Raw genomic sequence first — 17,817 nt, forward strand, 5'->3', positions numbered from 1 at the left:
AAACCAAAGTTTGATTGGATAGGTCATACTGCCCATTTCTGTTACTTCTGTATTATTCTAGTCTGTAAAAATAATGTTGAAATTAGTTGGCTTGCTTGTAGAATAACCTTTGGAGAATAACACACCTTACTGATTATATTTGAATGAACTGCACAACATAAAATACTTTTCTTTGGCAATATTTTTTTTAAATAGGTTGAAGTTGAAGTTTATCGTCGGGATTCCAAAAAACTGCCAGGGCTCGGAGATCCAGATATCGACTGGGAGGAGAGTGTCTACCTAAATCTTATTCTTCAGAAAGTAAGTTGTGTAACTTGGCCACGTTTTGGCTTTCCAGTAAAGCTATTTATAATACCAAGTAGTAATTTCAAACTGTTCAATGAACATATCGTAGATCTACATATGTTTAATGAATATGACTCTATCACTTAAATTAGTCGTCATTATTAGTTCAAGCCTGCACATCACTGACAATGTTTAGTGCTGATGCTGGTGATCCCACTGTGACCTCAAATGCTGTTTTTGATAGAATTGACCACAAACTCCTTGGGAATCATCTAATGAATTATGCTTGACTAGCATGACCTTTCTTCTGCCGGATGTCTTCCTATGTTTTTGTCAGCCATAGTCAATGATCTCCACTGCTAAACTCGGCTCTCCACTGCTTTTCACCTATAGATTTTTTTACTTGAGCCACATTTCTTTTTAGCACTTTTATGCTGCCACAGTGCTGCTTGATTCTTCAGAGTCCCCTTATATTTCACTGTATTACAAGCAGCAACTAGCTCTTGATGCATGCCTATTAAGGAAAAGCTGACAGTCTGCCTCAAACACGGTGTGTGGATTTCTTAGAGACATCCACCAAATCGGCACACACACAAAACTGAATTTACTTCATTTAAAATCATATGGCCAACTGAAGAAGGTTGACTCCTCATTAAAATCAGTTTTGTAGAAGTTATACGTCCATCTTTTATAATCAACATTTCTTGACAGCAGCCTTACCTTTAAATCCCAGAACTCGGCAGTAGTCAAAACTTTGTAATTTATAAAACATCACTGGAGTCCTACCCTACCTCTCTGGATCAGATCCTAAAGTACTTTTGAAAGTGAAGGCCATTAAAAGAAAATTTTAGTAATTCAAATGGGAAGTGATAAAAGCATTGTAATGTACTTTCAAATTTCCACAAGTCCAGAATGCTGCTGCCACAGTCTTGACCACCTAAAAAGCTGTAGCCATGTTTCATTTCAATTGACTCACTTATGCTACCTTCCTGTAAGGCATGAAATTCTTTTAAAAAATTGATCTACCACTGTAAAATGCATAGTGCCCCACCTTTCCCAGGGTAAATGTCAAAGAGGCTAAACTGTATAGGGAGACCATTTTACTAAATAACCGAGCACAGCGGTGGAGTAAACAAAAAGAGCAAAGAAATGTACAAATAAGCAGTGAAACAACAAAGCTGGTGTGGTGTAGCTATATTAGTTTTATGAAATGGCTTCATATTTCTATTTGTCAGTGAGTATCTAATAAACAAGACTGTTTCCTATGCCCCATGAAGCAAGGGGTGTCTGGCCTATCTACCCTGTGATACAGATATAGATATGACAGATGTGAATGTCAACTCTGTTCATGTGGGTCCAGCAGGAAAAGAGCAAGATAGAAGCGTTGAGTACTTTTGGTCTTAAATCTACTGGGATGTGTAGAAGCGAGGCAAGGTTTTGCTTTGGGAGATTGAAAATTCAGTGAAATATTGTTAATTAATGAAGGTATTGGTGAAAAGCACTCATACTACTGTTAGATCAAGCCAAAAATGCACATTGATGGTCAGTCCACAAGACCTTGAATAGACAAATAAGTAAATAACTTATATTCAAATTAACATAACAATATTCTTATTTTTCTACTCTAAAGCCCTAAGTTACTTTTGTCTTACCTTGTTCTTTATGCAACTAGCTAAAAGATGCATTCATTGACATTTTAATTTTCTGTTTCTGGTAAACATTTGCAGTTGTACAAATATTATTTCAGTTCAACTTGGTATCAACTGTTAGATGTCTGCTACATATCTGAAAAACATTTTTTGGGAAAAACGTTTTTATTCTATTTCATAAACATTCCAACCTGATTTGCTATCCACTTTAGAGCTATCAAGTGGTGGCCTTGCTAATTTCAACTACAACACAAATGCTGCCACAATTCTTAACCACAACAATGAAGTTGAAATAATGCATTCGGCTGTCTGAATAGATTGCACTAGTTGCGTAGTCTGGCTGAGTTAGCACAGCTGGAAAGTAGGGCTTAAATTTTTTAATGTCATACATGCAGAGGTGGGTAGAGTAGCCAAAAATTGTACTCAAGTAAGAGTAGCGTTACTTCAAAATAATATTACTCAAGTAAGAGTGAAAAAGTATTTGGTGAAAAGACTACTCAAGTACTGAGTAACTGTTTGAACATAATAAATGATTTACTTTTTAGAAATGTTGTAATAAGACAGACAAAAATACAAAATAATGTGCAAATTCTGCTATTTCCAAATAGTAAAATTAAAAAATAAGTAAAAATAAATAACACCTTTACAAAATAAAGATGTAAAAATAACACAAAGTTCCAAATCTCAGTTTTTAACAACAAAGCCTTTGAAGCCGATACCTACAGTAGGTAACATGTATGTTTAAACAGTGCAAACTACTTACAATGACAAGATATCCTGTACACTGACAGTATAATACTGTATATTCACTTTGTGGTGTAGCGGGTCCGCGGCTTTAAAAAAAAAAAAAAAGGCCAGTTTCAAATCCATAAAGCCGTGTCACTCTCCATGGGCACAATTGCATGACTGTGGGGAGTTAATGAGGTAGTTGGAGCGAGTGTGATCGCTGTCAATTGCTTAATTGGCTTCCTTCAGCCTGTGATTAAGGCCCATGTAGACGGAAGTGTATATATACGGGTCAGCACAAAAAAAAGAACGGGGAATCAAAGAAAAGGAGAAAAGAAAAGAGGTTAAAAGACATGAACGGCAGGCTTGGGAATGACGATCTGGCCACTTGGAGGAAGGAAGCAGTGTGAACTAGGGCCCCATGAAAGATCATTAGCTGTGGCGCTCTAGGGGCTAGTTCACCCCACTGAACATTTGGGTGGAGTGTGCCCTCCCTAGGCTTCCGAGGTGCGACCACATGAGCACGAAGGAAGAAGGGAGGAGAGCCGACCTCGAACGGTCTGGCTATGATGCCTGGAGGCAGCCGTGATAGAGGTCGGCCGAAAAGAGCTTGTGGCTGCTGAGACACCGCCGGTTACGCGAGCAATGGGTGAGCCAGGAGAAAGAGAAGGAGGTGGGCTGAGATCAGGAGGAGTTAGTCTGCATTTTAACCTTCAGATTTTTAACAAATTTATTTATTGATTTTTTTATCCTTACTTTTCACAATGATTTTTATGGATTTATATATGTACTGTTTTTTTAGAACACTGCACCATTGACACTTTTGTTGATTTTACTTTTGATTTGACTGGTTTTTAATAAAAGCACTTGAGCACTTTTTCCACCATCCTCTGGCCTCATCAGTGAATTATCCTCATATGTCTGCTCATCTCGGTCATAACTAACAACGGTGTGGGTTCAGCAGACTCCCATGTGGGAAGAGGGAGTCTGTAAGGGGCCAGCATCGTCACACACTTGCCCTCCAAATAGCACCAGAACAAGGCAGCTTGTGCACATACAAGAAGTCTCACTTCACCATGACTGTCTCTGCATGTTTGGTTAAAACGTGCTTGTTCTTCACTCAGTGAAGTGATGGTTAAGCTTCAGCAGGAGTTGGCTCTCAAGGTTCTTGCAGTGAAGCTGTGACCGTTTAGCAGTGAACAGTAGCCTCGCATGACTAAAAAGTCTCTCACAGGCTGCAGATGCAGGAAGTTTGTGTGTGGTCATGTGACTGCATGGCTACGTCTGATTGGTGAAACGGAGTTATGTGATTATTGTTGCCACGTCTGATTGGTGAAACAGTCATGCAGTAGATCCACTGGCGACTTCTCTCTGGCAAAAATATAGTATAATATGTAAATGGAAAAAAGTAACGAGTCGAGTGTTGCCCAATGTAGCGGAGTAAGAGTAGTGTTTCTTCTTCACAAATGTACTCAAGCAAAAGTAAAAAGTATGGTGCAGTAAAACTACTCTTATAAGTACAATTTTTTAAAAAAGTTACTCAAATAAATGTAACGGAGTAAATGTAACTCGTTACTACCCACCTCTGCATACATGAATGCGTTGTTTGAGATTTCGCCTCACTTTTTGATAGTAATGAAAGTAGGACTGACTTGACCATTTTTAAATGTGTTTCTTCTCCTTAAACCATTTAGGCCTTGACTTACTCCCATTTTTAGGGTCATTGTCAGATCTTGTTTCACATTTTGATATCAGTAGAATATCAGACAGAGGTCCTGTTGTAGAATTTGCTGTACAACTCTTCATTCATTATTCACCATGCCATCTATACATTGAAGCAATAAAACAGCCCCACACCATGATGTTTCCTGTACTATGCTACACAGATGTAAAGTGTTAGCTTTCGATTATTTATACTCATCAAGCATATCTCTCTAAATTTTTACCACAAACTTATACTTGAGTACTGATATCTGTAATGCATGGTATCATATTGTATATGTCTATGTGAAGAAATACTTTCTAAAGTCTGTGTGAAAGTCATGTTTTTCCATTTCATATCTGTGCCCTGATGTTCTCACTGATGAACTTTGTTTAAAGTAATAGCCTTGGCATCCAACCTATAAATTCCCTTTATAATTTTCAAACACTTCAATCTTGTCACCTCTCAATCTTCTGTTGCAATAGTTCTTAAACTATGGGTCTCTTGATGTCTGAACTTGAGTCACACTGAGTTGTGGATCACAACAGTACTGAATGGGAAAGGGTCGCAAACAATTTGTGGAATGCCCTGTGACGGGTCGCTGTGGGCAAGGTGAAACTGCCACCTTCTCCCATCAAGATGATGCAATTCTCCATACGGGATGGATAACCTGGATGACTCTTCAGGATGATTGTGGGTTGTGAAGCCCAAAAAAAGCAAAATTAGGTCACAAGAAAAAAAGTTTAAGAACCACCGTTCCATTGAATAAACTGAAAAAATAGGACTATCTCCTTCAGTCCTTCCTTGTGCCAGAGTTAGTCTAGTAGGCCATAGTGGTGCTACAGTATTGTAAAAACAGTTTCACTCCCTTCTTAATATCCCCTGTTTTTGTATGTTTGTCACAATGAATGGCTTCAGACCTTTAAAGTGTAATGATAGATAAAAGTAACAAGCGTAAACATATAACACCATTTGTAATTTGCTACTCCATATATTTTAGTTATAAAGGAATCCGACACCCATATTGACCATGTGAAATGGTGATTACCTCCTTAGGAAGTCACTCAAACAGCTGACCAAAGTCAATCCATAGTTTGACTCAACTGAACACAGCCAGCTCTGTTGAACATAAACCTCACCATATTTGACCCTCAACACCTGGTATCTCTTTCAAATGCTGGTGACATGCAAATTTATTTACCATTGAAATGGGGTCACTCCCTTAAGTTCTTACTGGACTGTGTGGAAGAAATACAATCTTGGATGTCCTTAAATTTTCTTGATTTTAATGTAAAGAAAACTGACACTGTGTTGTTTGGGATCTCTGACCTTCATAGTGCCTGTGATTGCAATTTTGGTTCTTTTTGCTAAGAACTTATTTGTGATAATCTATCTGCTCATGTCAAGTCAGCTACAACTGTGGCCATTTTGAAATCCAGGCTGAAAACACATCTTTTCTCTTTGGCTTTGGTTTTAAATTGGTTTATTTAATACTTTTTATTACTGTGTTTTGTCTTTTGTTTTATTTTATCCTGTGTTAAAATATAGTTTTTCTACCTTTATTTTAATGTATAGCACTTTGGTCAACATACCGTATATACTCGTGTTTAAGTTCTCCCATGGATAAGTCGGGGCTTGATTTTACCATATAATTTTCAGTTTTTTATAATGTCAGTCATATAAGTCTAATGTGGTCCAAGAGATTATGATATGCAAACTCCCACCTGACACAGTAACTACGTAGCACACTGCCTTTTTTTCTATGTATTGTTCTTTATGTATGCTGCTGCTGGAGTATGTGAATTTTCCCTTGGGTTTAACTCTTTCAGGGCTGATGTTGACTTTTGTCGAAATTCAGGGGTAGAGGACGGTAATCGGCTGTAAACTGCGATAAAACTCACCCTTACGTTTTAGCTTGACTCTCTATGCTTAAAGGAAAGTTACAGTATGTAGCTTTGCAGATTTGACATCGATTCCTTGTGCATGCATGAGTAGTGAAGAGCAAACAGCTTCTAAAATGGCATCGACATCTGGTGAGAGACTAAAGCAAAATACTCTGTGGACATTTTACGTTTAATTGCTGAATTGGACTCTGACTTTTTGGACTCCGAGTTTGATGCAAGAGATCTGGAGAGGGATATCGAAAACGAAAGCTGATCGTGGTGCTGAACACGTTTATGTAGGTGATACGCCAACAGCAGCGTTCGCCTAGGAGGACCACCACTTATGATGACAAGAGGTACAAACCATATTGCATCACACTGTGATTGCCACCATTGCCCACCTGCTATGCAAAGACAGAGAGGTAGCCGACCCACTGTGCAGTCCTGCTGTGGTCATCGAGCCGCCCCTATGCAGCCACTGCTGCCAGAGATGTCGAACAGGCGCCTACAGCAGCCACAGCCGATACCAAGAGATGCGTGAAACCAGTGCATTGAGTTTTTTGGAAAAAATATTCAGGCCTCAAAGAGTTAATAAAGTTTCTGTCTATCTGTCTATCTACATGATCACACAGAAATACCCAAACTATTCTGAAGTGACGTTTGCACTGTTTTGTGTATCTCACACCCTCATATACCTTTATCGTAAGAGCATCCCTTATCTATGATGGAGTGTGCAATAAGAAGAAAATATCAAGCTGGTTTTAAATTAAAAGATGTTGAAGTGGTGAAAGAAATTGGTAACTGCGCTGCTGCAACAAAATTCGATGTGTTTGAGAAACTGGTGTGAGATTGGAGGAAGCAAAAAAAAATTAAGTGTCGCATTTTTGAATGGGCATATAAGTTGGGGTCTGATTTTATGATCGGTTTTTCAGGTTTCAAGTGAGTATATACGGTAGGTTTTTTTTAAATGTGCTTTGTAAATAAATCATACTAAAAACTAAGTTAACATGACAGTGATGTAGTCACCTCAAGGTTTCTAGAACACTGTGCCTCAATCAAAGAAAATTCCAGAAGGGATGGAGGGGAAAAAATGTTGAAACTTACCAATCAGGAGAGTTAAAAAGTAATTTTTAAAGCTCTGGGACTCCACTGTATTACAATGACAGGCATTATCCCCACATGGAGAACATTTGGAAATGGGGACAATCTTTCCGAAAGGCTTGCCTGCCAAATTGTACAGTGACGATTCATTCAAATCACGGAAAATCTCATAAGAACTTCAAAGAACTGCAGGCCTCTCTAGCCTAAGCTAAGGCCAGTGTTGATGAATCCATGATAGGAATGAGACTGAGTAATGATTCATGGGAGAGTTCCACATGGGCCTCACTACAGTATGTCTGTCGTAAAGGTGTTTGGCCGGCAGGTGGTGCACATCTCACCAAACCAGACACAGAAAGATGCAGCCACAAGTTCTGCACACACATTTTTCTTTTTCTTTCGGAAACACTTCTCAAATAGTTTCCAACCAATGCAGCACACTACACAAGTACAATATTTACAATAAGGCACTTTCTTTTTCTCTTCCTTTTTCTTTCTCTATCTGTCTCTTGTCCGCCCGCACTCCTTCCAGCAAGTGTTGTCTTCACCCTCCCGACTCTGCCTCCTGGACCAGTGGCTGTGGGCTTTTTTATCCAGTACCCAGGAGTAAATCCGGTGGCCCATTAGCATGGTTTGGAAGCCCTATCAGGTGAGGCAGAAGCCCGACCAAGTAGTGCTCCGCAGTCTCTGCAGCACTCAAAGGTGGCACCCACAGAACCCAACAGGGCAATACCAAACTCCAACTCCCATGAAGCCCTGTGGGAATCCAAGGCACTGCTGCAACCCAGGGGTCTGCCATCTAGTGTTCCTGGGGAGGTTACGTCCTGTGCCTGTTTTGTTCCCTGGTCCTTTCATTATTAAGGCATCCCAGCCAGGTAAGGGCCCTAGCCATCCACCTTGGGTAATACAGTGATCGACAGTAAACACATCATGTCATTAATAACACATGGTGATGGTGTGGGGATGCTTTGCTGCCTCGAGACTTGAAAAGTTGTCATTATTGAAGAAAATATAAATTCTGCACTTTATAAGAATATTCTTAAGGAGAATGTCTGGTCATCTGTGCATGATTGTTGTGATTACAGCAGCACACAAGTGACAAAAAGGTGAGACCTTCAAAAAGACCAACAAAATACAGGGCAGAATCTCAACTGACTTTCCCCAAAATGGGTCTCAAATCAGGGGAGCCTGACTCTAGGAAACTCTGAGGCTTTAGGCCTGCCCATGCCTCAAAATGGAGAATATGCATTTAAACATCTCAAAATATGTCTCTAAAGTGGAAGAACCGTAAAACTCTGGATTGTACAGGGCCACGTTCCAATAGAATCTTTTTAAAAAAAGGATTTATTAGCAAAAAATTTCAAATATTACTTAATGCTCAAAATATCAAAAAGGAGGCCAAATGGATTTGCCTGCTAGGCAATCCAAGGCAAAACAAGTTCAGTCTACAAAGTAATAAGCCAAGAAAAAAAAGAATAAAAAAAACACCAATTCTAACTCCACAGTGCGCACAATGTGCTGCAGAGGGACTGCATTTCCCATCAGCCTTTCTAGGGCTAGGAGCAGCCCCTCAATGGAGATTGACAAGTGACCCCACCTCTTGGGGAAACCACCCACAAAACATATTCATTTAAAGAAACAGTACATACATTTTTTAAACATAACAAAAACAATAATACAATAGTGTAGTTTAACAGGAATAATAGTAAATAAAAAAATGGAAAAATGAATGAAAAAGACAAAAAGCATAAGCCAGGGAAGGAACCCTGGCCAAAACTTGACAGCGACCTGCAGCAGAAGCATAATGGGTTTATACAGCAGGACGTTAACTCAAAAAAGAACAGCAAATCTACAACTGAATGGCTCAGAAAAAACACAATAAAAGTTTCGGAGTGCCCCAGTCAAACTCTTCGATTTGATGCTGAAATCAGCAGTTACCTCTTGTCAACCAACCTGACTAAATTAAAGACATTCTGCATAGAAGAGTTGGCTAACATTCATCAACAGTGAAGTGAAAGGCTGATATCAAATAACAACAACATTTATTTATATAGCACATTTTCATACAAACAGTAGCTCAAAGTGCTTTACATATTAAAGAATAGAAAAATGAAAGACACAATTATAAAACAAAATAAATCAACATTAATTAACATCGAATAAGAGTAAGGTTCAATGGCCAGGGGGGACAGAAAAACAAAAACTCCAGACGGCTGGAGAAAAAATAAAATCTGTAGGGATTCCAGACCATGAGACCGCCCAGTCCCCTCTGGGCATTCTACCTAATAATCGGAAGTGTTTAGATTGTTGATGATAAGGGAGCTGCAACCAAGCTTTGAAAGTATGGGAGCAATACCTTGTAACGGGGATAACTCTGTTCCTTGGATAAAGAAATACATTTTGTGTAAAGGCCTGAGGCATTTCATTGTGTAAAATGTGCAGAAACAAAGGACTTTAGAGAAGGGCAAAAACTTTTTTTCAGCACTTTGTCTCTTTTGTAATATGGGGTCCAAGCCTGCAAACAAAATTCCAGATGAGGTCCCACAGATGTGTTTTACAGTTTAAGAATAACCTTCCTTAATTTGTACTTGGCACAGGCAAATTCTATTGGCCTTTTTAATTACTTGTATATATTTTTGTTTATTGCACTTCAGTTGTTGTATTATACAGTATGTGTATGTTTTTGTATATTGCAGTGAGCTTATAAGTGGAAGTATAATTTAAGAATAAATCAAAATAACAAAAAGTCTGAAAATGGTTTGAAATTAATTTGAGGTGTTCATAAGAAATGTATTGATTTACGTAATGAGGTACAAGTACATAATAAACAAGAAAAGTTGCACAAAGTATTTGAAATATTAAAATATGTCCTTCAATGTCTATGTTTAAAGCCAAAATATTCTTGATTATAACAGGGAAAAACAAAAAAAAAAAAACTTGATATTTGTAAAAACTGACTTTCACTGTAAAATGTATGCTCATATTTGATCATGGAGTGGCTATTAGTAGGTTAGGACCACTGGTTAAAAAAAAAAAACGTCAAATATCAAAAATTTTCTTATATTCATGATGAGAAATCTTGAAAATGCATAGATCAACACTTCGCTTTCCTATATTACCGATAACTCATTTTGTCAAAGTTTTGTGGAAAGAAGTAACTTTAACCCGTCGCATTCCATGAACCCCTGAGGTCATTTGATAGGTATGCACAAGTCTTCTGATCATTTTTGCTCAAGACATCTATTAGTTTACTGTTTATCATAAGGGTATCCTTTAATTTCCTTTACGAAATATGATCCAAAATTTTGGGCCTAGTGGGCCAAAAATAGAGAGGAACTCAAAATAGCTTGACATCTTGCATAACTAGACATCAAGACTAGTTAAACACTATATTATATGTGCAGGCTTTCTTGTAGAGGTGATACAGAAGGCACCAGATGAAAAAAAAATAAAAAACAAAACCTAAAGTGGTTTCAAAGTGTTCATAAGTAATTCTTATGAACGCAATTGCAATTGATGAGTCCAGTACACTCTCAAGTCCTTTTTAAAAGGTATACTTTCAAGTTTCAAATCACCTATTTATCTATTCCTGTGTGGAGGTGATTGTTTCCATCTATAAATGTATTTAGTGTGTATTTGTCTAATTTTAGTCACCTTACAGTGTCATTTATTTACTATACATTGAGCACAAATGGTGAAGCAACAGGAGGGCTAAAGAATTCATAGTTTTATTCCTAACTGATAAGCCTTCTATGAGAATGTCTATCTCCTGCCTATGTTCATGAGGGCATCTTCCCACAGCACAAAGACATGCAGATCAACTGTTCAACTTTAGATTGTGCCGGTATAAGTTTTTAAGTATACACTATGGTGGTTAGTTGTGTTAGAGCTAGATCTTTCGTTGTGGCAAAGCTTGTACGGTAAGCTTAGACAGTCTATTACACCAGCTTCAAGAAGAGATTTTTGAAAATTTGTGAACCTCTTTTATATTTATTCTAAACTTTTCCACAGTACTGTACATTTAGTGCAACAAAGCAATATTAACTACAACAGACCTGTCACTACACTGTGTACCCCTGCTGTGATGACTTGCTCCTGTAGGTTTTTCAATGCATCAGTCAGTCTTGTCTTGTAGTGTTGTATACACTATATACTGTATTTTACAGAGGTCATAATTATAAGGTACACTATAAAGTAAACAATAAAGTACAAGTTAACTGTGTGGGATTAGTGACAGCAGGAGAAAAAATGAGTGTTAAAAGTAGATCATTCATTAGCACCTCAACAACTGCAGGTGTTAAGGATATGTTTGTGTTTTTTTCCCATTGATAAATGAGTTTAAGGCATAACTGCATGAAATCTGTGTTTATTAGGAGTATGAGTTTGTGTTTATTGCCAAATTATTTTTCAAGATTTTCTCAGAAACACTTTAGAAGAAGGCTAGTACAACAATTTTTTTCTAGAATTAATAAAAATTGTATAGGCACAGTGGTGCAGTGCATTATCCTCCTAGATCTAACATCCTCAGTTTGGATCCTCTGTCATACCATTATATGTGTGGGATTTGTTCATTCTTCCCACATCTTTGTGTATTTTCCTAATGATAGTCTGGGTTTCTTCCCACATTTTTAAAGATACACATGTTAGGCTAATTGGTGATTCCAGAATATCCCTCTGTTGGTGTGTGTGTGTGTGTGTGTGTGATTGGGGGGGCCCTGTAATGGGCTGCTGCGATGTACAGAGCTCTTTCCTGCCCTGTGCTCAATGCGGCCAGGGTAGGCTCTGTGACCTTGAATTGCTTTGAGCAAATCTGAGAATGCTATGTTATAATAGAGAAGTGCTTTACTTTCGCTGAGTTTGTGCCAAACACCACCCTGACCATCTCATCTTCCTCTGCATAAGCACAGTCCTTCACCCGTGAATATTTAGCGGCAGTGTTTCTATTGGATTGCCGCTGACAGACGGCCTTATATGGGCAGGCACTAAATTACGTGGAGGCGTAACTCCGCCTCCCACGGGCATCGAACAGAAGTCTATTATAGTATATGGATGAAAAAATAGGTTCCAGTTATGACCATTACGCATAGAATTTCTAAATGAAACCTGCCCAACTTTTGTAAGTAAGCTGTAAGGAATGAGCCTGCCAAATTTCAGCCTTCTACCTACATGGGAAGTTGGAGAATTAGTGATGAGTGAGTGAGTGAGTCAGTCAGTCAGTCAGTCAGTGAGGGCTTTGCCTTTTATTAGTATATACTAGCAAAATACCCGCGCTTCGCAGCGGAGAAGTAGTGTGTTAAAGAAGCAATGAAAAGAAAAGGAAACATTTTGAAAATAGCGTAACATGATTGTCAATGTTATTGTTTTGTCACTGTTGTGAGTGATGAGTGTTGTTGTCATATATATATATATATATATATATATATTTACACACACACACAAACATATATGTATACATATCTATACATACACACATACATACACACACATATATACACACAAATACATATATATACACATACACACATACATACATACACACACATATATACACACAAATACATATATATATTGTAAGAACTGGAGACCAGAGGCGTGGAAAGGTTTGGGGCAGCCACCCGTTTAATGCGGTTTCCCGGCTGCAAAAGTAATTGAGGCATTTTCAAACAGTTGTTCACACAACAGAGTCCAAAACAGAACTGCCTGCCTAAGCAAAGGCAGTGAGCTTTATAGCTCAGAGGGCGGAAATGATGTAGTCCTCTGGGCGAACTGAAGTGACATCACCCTTGGGGCGGAACCGGAAGTGACCTCATTCTTGGGGCGGAACCGAGGTGGTGTGTCCTTCCTGGAAATGGCGGCTCCTGGTGGGATTTCCCGGGTAAGACCTGCAGAGAACTCAGAAAGAGCGTCAGCGTACCCCGCCCCCCCCTGGGCAGATGTATAAACAGTATTGTCTAAGCCCTTCAGCTGCTTCCCATGCACACGTGTGTGACAATATATATATATACATACATACACACACACATATATAAACATATATATACATATACATACATATCTACATATATACACACACAGCTATTTCGTATCAGTGCAATACGCTGTTTGTTAAAACGGATGACACCCGCTCTTACGTGCAAGTCTGCGTGGATATTATGAACTATCGTATTTGTTCAAGTTCTATTTAAATTTTAAATAGAAGGAATTTTTATTTAGTCGACAGAAATATCTTTGGTAGGAATGGTAAAAACAGACAGGAATATTATTCCTGAATAAATCAACTCAAACCTTAAACAACTTATAATATTTTGCTCTCCATAAAATATATCCTGTCTAAATTATACAAGTTAGAAATAAAGTAAACATTAAAAGAACAAACATTCAAATTTCTTTACTCTTATGTAATTTTATATTTTATAAAAAATAAACTTAGATTTTAAATATCCCAAAAGATTTTGCTCTCCATAAAAATATATCCTGTCAAAATTATACAAATTCAAATATGAACATGCTGCATAACAAAACCTAGAAATATAAATAAAATGTGTTCCTTTCAGCAATAACAAATCAAATCATTCAGTTGTCTTTGCTCATATGTCATTTTAGAGCTGGACGCCTGGCATCTTTTTTTGGCCACAGGTTCGTTTCTGTTTGGTGTGAGGTTCTGTGTTGTGGAGATTCTCAGGATGGATTGCAGGTGCTCATCAGTGAGGCGACTCCTGTGTGCTGTTTTGTTAGTCTTTATCACTGAGAAGAGCTTCTCACACAGATATGTGCTACCAAACATGCACAAGGTTCGAGCCGCATGTAGGCGGACTTTTTGTTCTTCAAAGTCACCAAAGCGCCGTGCAAACTCAGTGCGCTCAGTTTATCAGCAAAGTGCGATTTGGGAACACCGTAGTGACGACTTGGTTTAACATTACTTGGTAATAGGGAAAGTGGGGCAAGTGGTTGTGTCTCCCATAAAAGCAGCCTCAATTGAAATCACTTTGTGATTGTGCACGGGTAAAAACGTCCGCTGAAGTGTCAGATTCTTATTTAATTCTTCTGCTTTCTGTATCTTCTGCATTGCATTCAGGTCTTTCAGGTTACCCTGATGTTTTGTTTTATAGTGCCGTCTTAGATTAAATTCTGTAATTACAGCCACATTAGCTCCACAAATGAGACACACGGGTTCAGTAAACATATACTCAGCCTCCCATCGGTTTTAAAGGCTCTATTTTCAGAATCAACTTTTCTCTTCAGCATCGTGTGAGCTAGCTTGCAATAACTTGCAGCATCTTAAGGTAGACTTGATTACGCGGTAACTGTTCGGCAAGGCAGCTGAAGCGCTGCATTATGGGATCTGTAGTTTATTGTGTTACCAGCGCTTCATATACCGGGCTTTAATAACAATAATACAGTATATAAAATGATCTCGGGCGGATATAATTACGCCGGGCGGATGTGGCCCTGACCCTTGAGTTTGACACATATGGACTAAATAGAACTTGAAAAGATATATTTTTCAAATGTGATCGCGCAATTCAGATAGAGTTGGCGACTACAGCCTGCATGCCTCAATAAGTCATCCTCCCTTGCCCTTACTTTTTTACCGTTCATCTAATGAATACACTGAGTATGGCTTTACCAAAACAATCACTGATGGCGAATAAAGTATCCATTATTCGAGTATGTAGATCGGGTTATATATATATACATATATATATACCCAGTATCAGCGGAGAAGTAGTGTGTTAAAAAGCTAGAAAAGAAAAGGGAACATTTTAAAAATAACGTAACATGACTGTCAATATACAGTATTTGTTTTGTGAGTGTTACTGAGTGTTGCTGTCATCAAGGATTTGATTATCATTATTTCTTTCAATCAGGTTCGTATTTGTAGGATGTGTTGTGTTCAAGTTACATTCCGTGTTTGTCAATCGTTGTAAAGATGACAGGTTTCATTCATCGATTCGTTTCTTACTGCATCAATAAACAGCTCGTCTTCTTCTTTATCTGAGACCTGACACACTGCATGCACGGGTTTTTTTTTACACTGTCTTCCTTTAGCGGGACATTGACTTTTTCCACGTGTGCTTTGTTTCCACAGTAGCTGGATTTATGAATATGCTTATCAGGCGCTTCATATTTTTGCTGCCTTTTCAATTGTGTAATTCGGTTTTGTTCAGCTCTTTGGAACTGTTGCTTTTATCTGTGCACTGCGTCAGTTCACGTGAGCCACTCGGTGTACATGCATCGAAGGTTCCCAGCTGTGCTGGTGCCATCTCGTGCTATGTCCATGGCTGTATTTAATGTTACCTTAGTCCTGGCACTTAAAACTTTCTCTCGCAGTTTAAGCTGAGTTTGTGTCAAACACCACCCTGACCATCTCATCTTCCTCTCCATAAGCACAGTCCTTCACCCGTGAATATTTACCCATGGCAGTTTGCTATTGGATTGCCGCTGACGGACGGCCTTATATGGGCAGGCACTAAATTACAAACGCCAGCGGCAGCCTGTCTATGAACTTAATGCGTCGCGTGCGTGCGTGCGTGCTTGCTTGCTTGCTTGCTTTGCCTTTTATTAGTATAGATTAGAATTTATTACCACCCCATTTTTGTTTGTCCTCTTTATTAATGCATCATGGTAGAAATTATTTATTTTTAAGTATTTTTTTTTTTACTTTGTATTTGGACAGAAACCATGTAAAATCTAATTCATCTAAATGCATTTTTTTCTAAAGACATATACTTTAAATTCACTGTGTCCAGTGATTTGTAGAAATATGGCATTTTTTATCATCTTTAAGAAAAACCATAATAAATTCCCAGAAGCCCTGACCATCTTAAGTAACCTCTTAAACAAGAATAAATCAAATGTATTTTTAGAAACGATTTAGGCAGCAGGTCTACTGTTTGAATACTGTATTAAAAGTGCACATTATTTTTACACTTTTGCAGCCTAATAAATCTATAGTGCGTAAATTCTCCATGAAAGAAGAGGCATAATTTCCATTTAAATCATATCCACTTCAGTTATTTTTATAGTTTCATATACTGTATATTTAAGTGTTAGAGTGAAATTGGCACTGTTCAGAATTCTTCTGCATCCTTCAGAATTAACACATACAAAAACTTTGATGAGAATAAGACATTCAACTGAACATAGCACAGCTTGTTCACCCAGCTCTTTTACAATATTATTGATTTAAGATATGAAGGTTCCCAATGTACCACTGTCTAGTATAGTGGTGCACTCTGTGTAAAGTAAAACATTCTGACATTACTGGATAATTATTCATCACTGTTCCACTATTGCTGTTGAATAAATTAACAGGTGGCATCAACTCTGCCCCCTACCTTAAAGATTTTAAATACCTCTGTTTTGTCACATGTTAGTCTCTGCCTAAATTAAAAAGTTTCAGCTCTTTTGGATGTTTATCATAGTTCATTCCAGGCCTTCTGAGAACTTTCTCCAGCAGTGTTAAATCTTTTTATCAAACTTAGCACAGTTATTAGCACAGGAAATTAGTATAGTAATATACTCCTGCTGCCTGATGGGAGTTGTAGTCCTTGTGTTGGTGTCGGTATTTGGCTTGCCCCCCTCCCATTACAGCCCCTCTCCCCAATATATATTAAGTAGGACCAATGGCAAGGAACATGTAAACTTTGTGAAAATCGTTTCATCTGTTTTTGTGTGATATGGGAACAAACGAAAACAAACCCAAATGGATTCCAATTTTATTTGTATAAATGGAGAATAAAAGTGCACACAGTATTCCACATGAGACCTGCACATCTATAACGAGAACTGAAAAAAAACATTTGATAATTGTAATTGTGAGCCTAATTGCATTAGCGTACATGAACCTGAGGCAGGGATTTTGGTTGATTAAAGCAGGCCTGACCCATCACTTTCAGGCAGATGCAATGAGTGATTAGAGCAGGTGCACAGATAGAGGAAAAGGTGCTATTTGGGTCTTGGAAGAGCACATTCCATAAATAACATGGTAGTGACAAGACCCTGAAGGTTGCTGAGGGTTGTGTTGGTGTTACCAGTGTTCCCAGAAGAAGGTGTTTCATCTTGCAGGGCACCCTGGATATAATCGAGAGGAGTTACAGCGCATGGCTCAATGACAACTCTGGTCTGTACTGGGAACTAAGAAGGATGGGTGCGAGGGCTCTGAGGGCAGATAAAGAGGCGTTTGTTAGAGGAATCTGTGAGCAAGTGACACACCATCTGTGGTCTAGCGACCCACGTCCTGCTTACAGAGGAATCGAAGCTTTATGCACATCTGAATCTGTTCCTCGGAGAGTCACAGTCAGGGCAGCTAATTTAGCGGTCCTTACAGATGACACTGCAGTTGTGACCCGCTGGGCTGGCTACTTTGAGCATTTGTTCAAAGCTGATCCTCCGGCTAGGACACTGGATATCTCTGGGTCCACAGTCCTTGAGGCCTATTTTCCAATTAGCTGTGAACCACTCAATCTCACTG

General features: G+C 38.5%; 1 protein-coding gene across 1 annotated transcript in view; it reads left to right on the forward strand.

Moving 5' to 3' along the window:
• kiaa0930 (KIAA0930 ortholog) overlaps nucleotides 1-17,817 on the forward strand; it is a 152,845-nt gene that overhangs the window by 82,365 nt on the left and 52,663 nt on the right. The window contains exon 3 of the mRNA XM_039769410.1: nucleotides 196-300. Coding sequence (XP_039625344.1) covers nucleotides 196-300 — 105 coding nt within the window. The remainder of the gene's footprint in view (nucleotides 1-195; nucleotides 301-17,817) is intronic.

Source organism: Polypterus senegalus, chromosome 11 (genome assembly GCF_016835505.1).
Source record: "Polypterus senegalus isolate Bchr_013 chromosome 11, ASM1683550v1, whole genome shotgun sequence".
NCBI lineage: Eukaryota > Metazoa > Chordata > Cladistia > Polypteriformes > Polypteridae > Polypterus > Polypterus senegalus.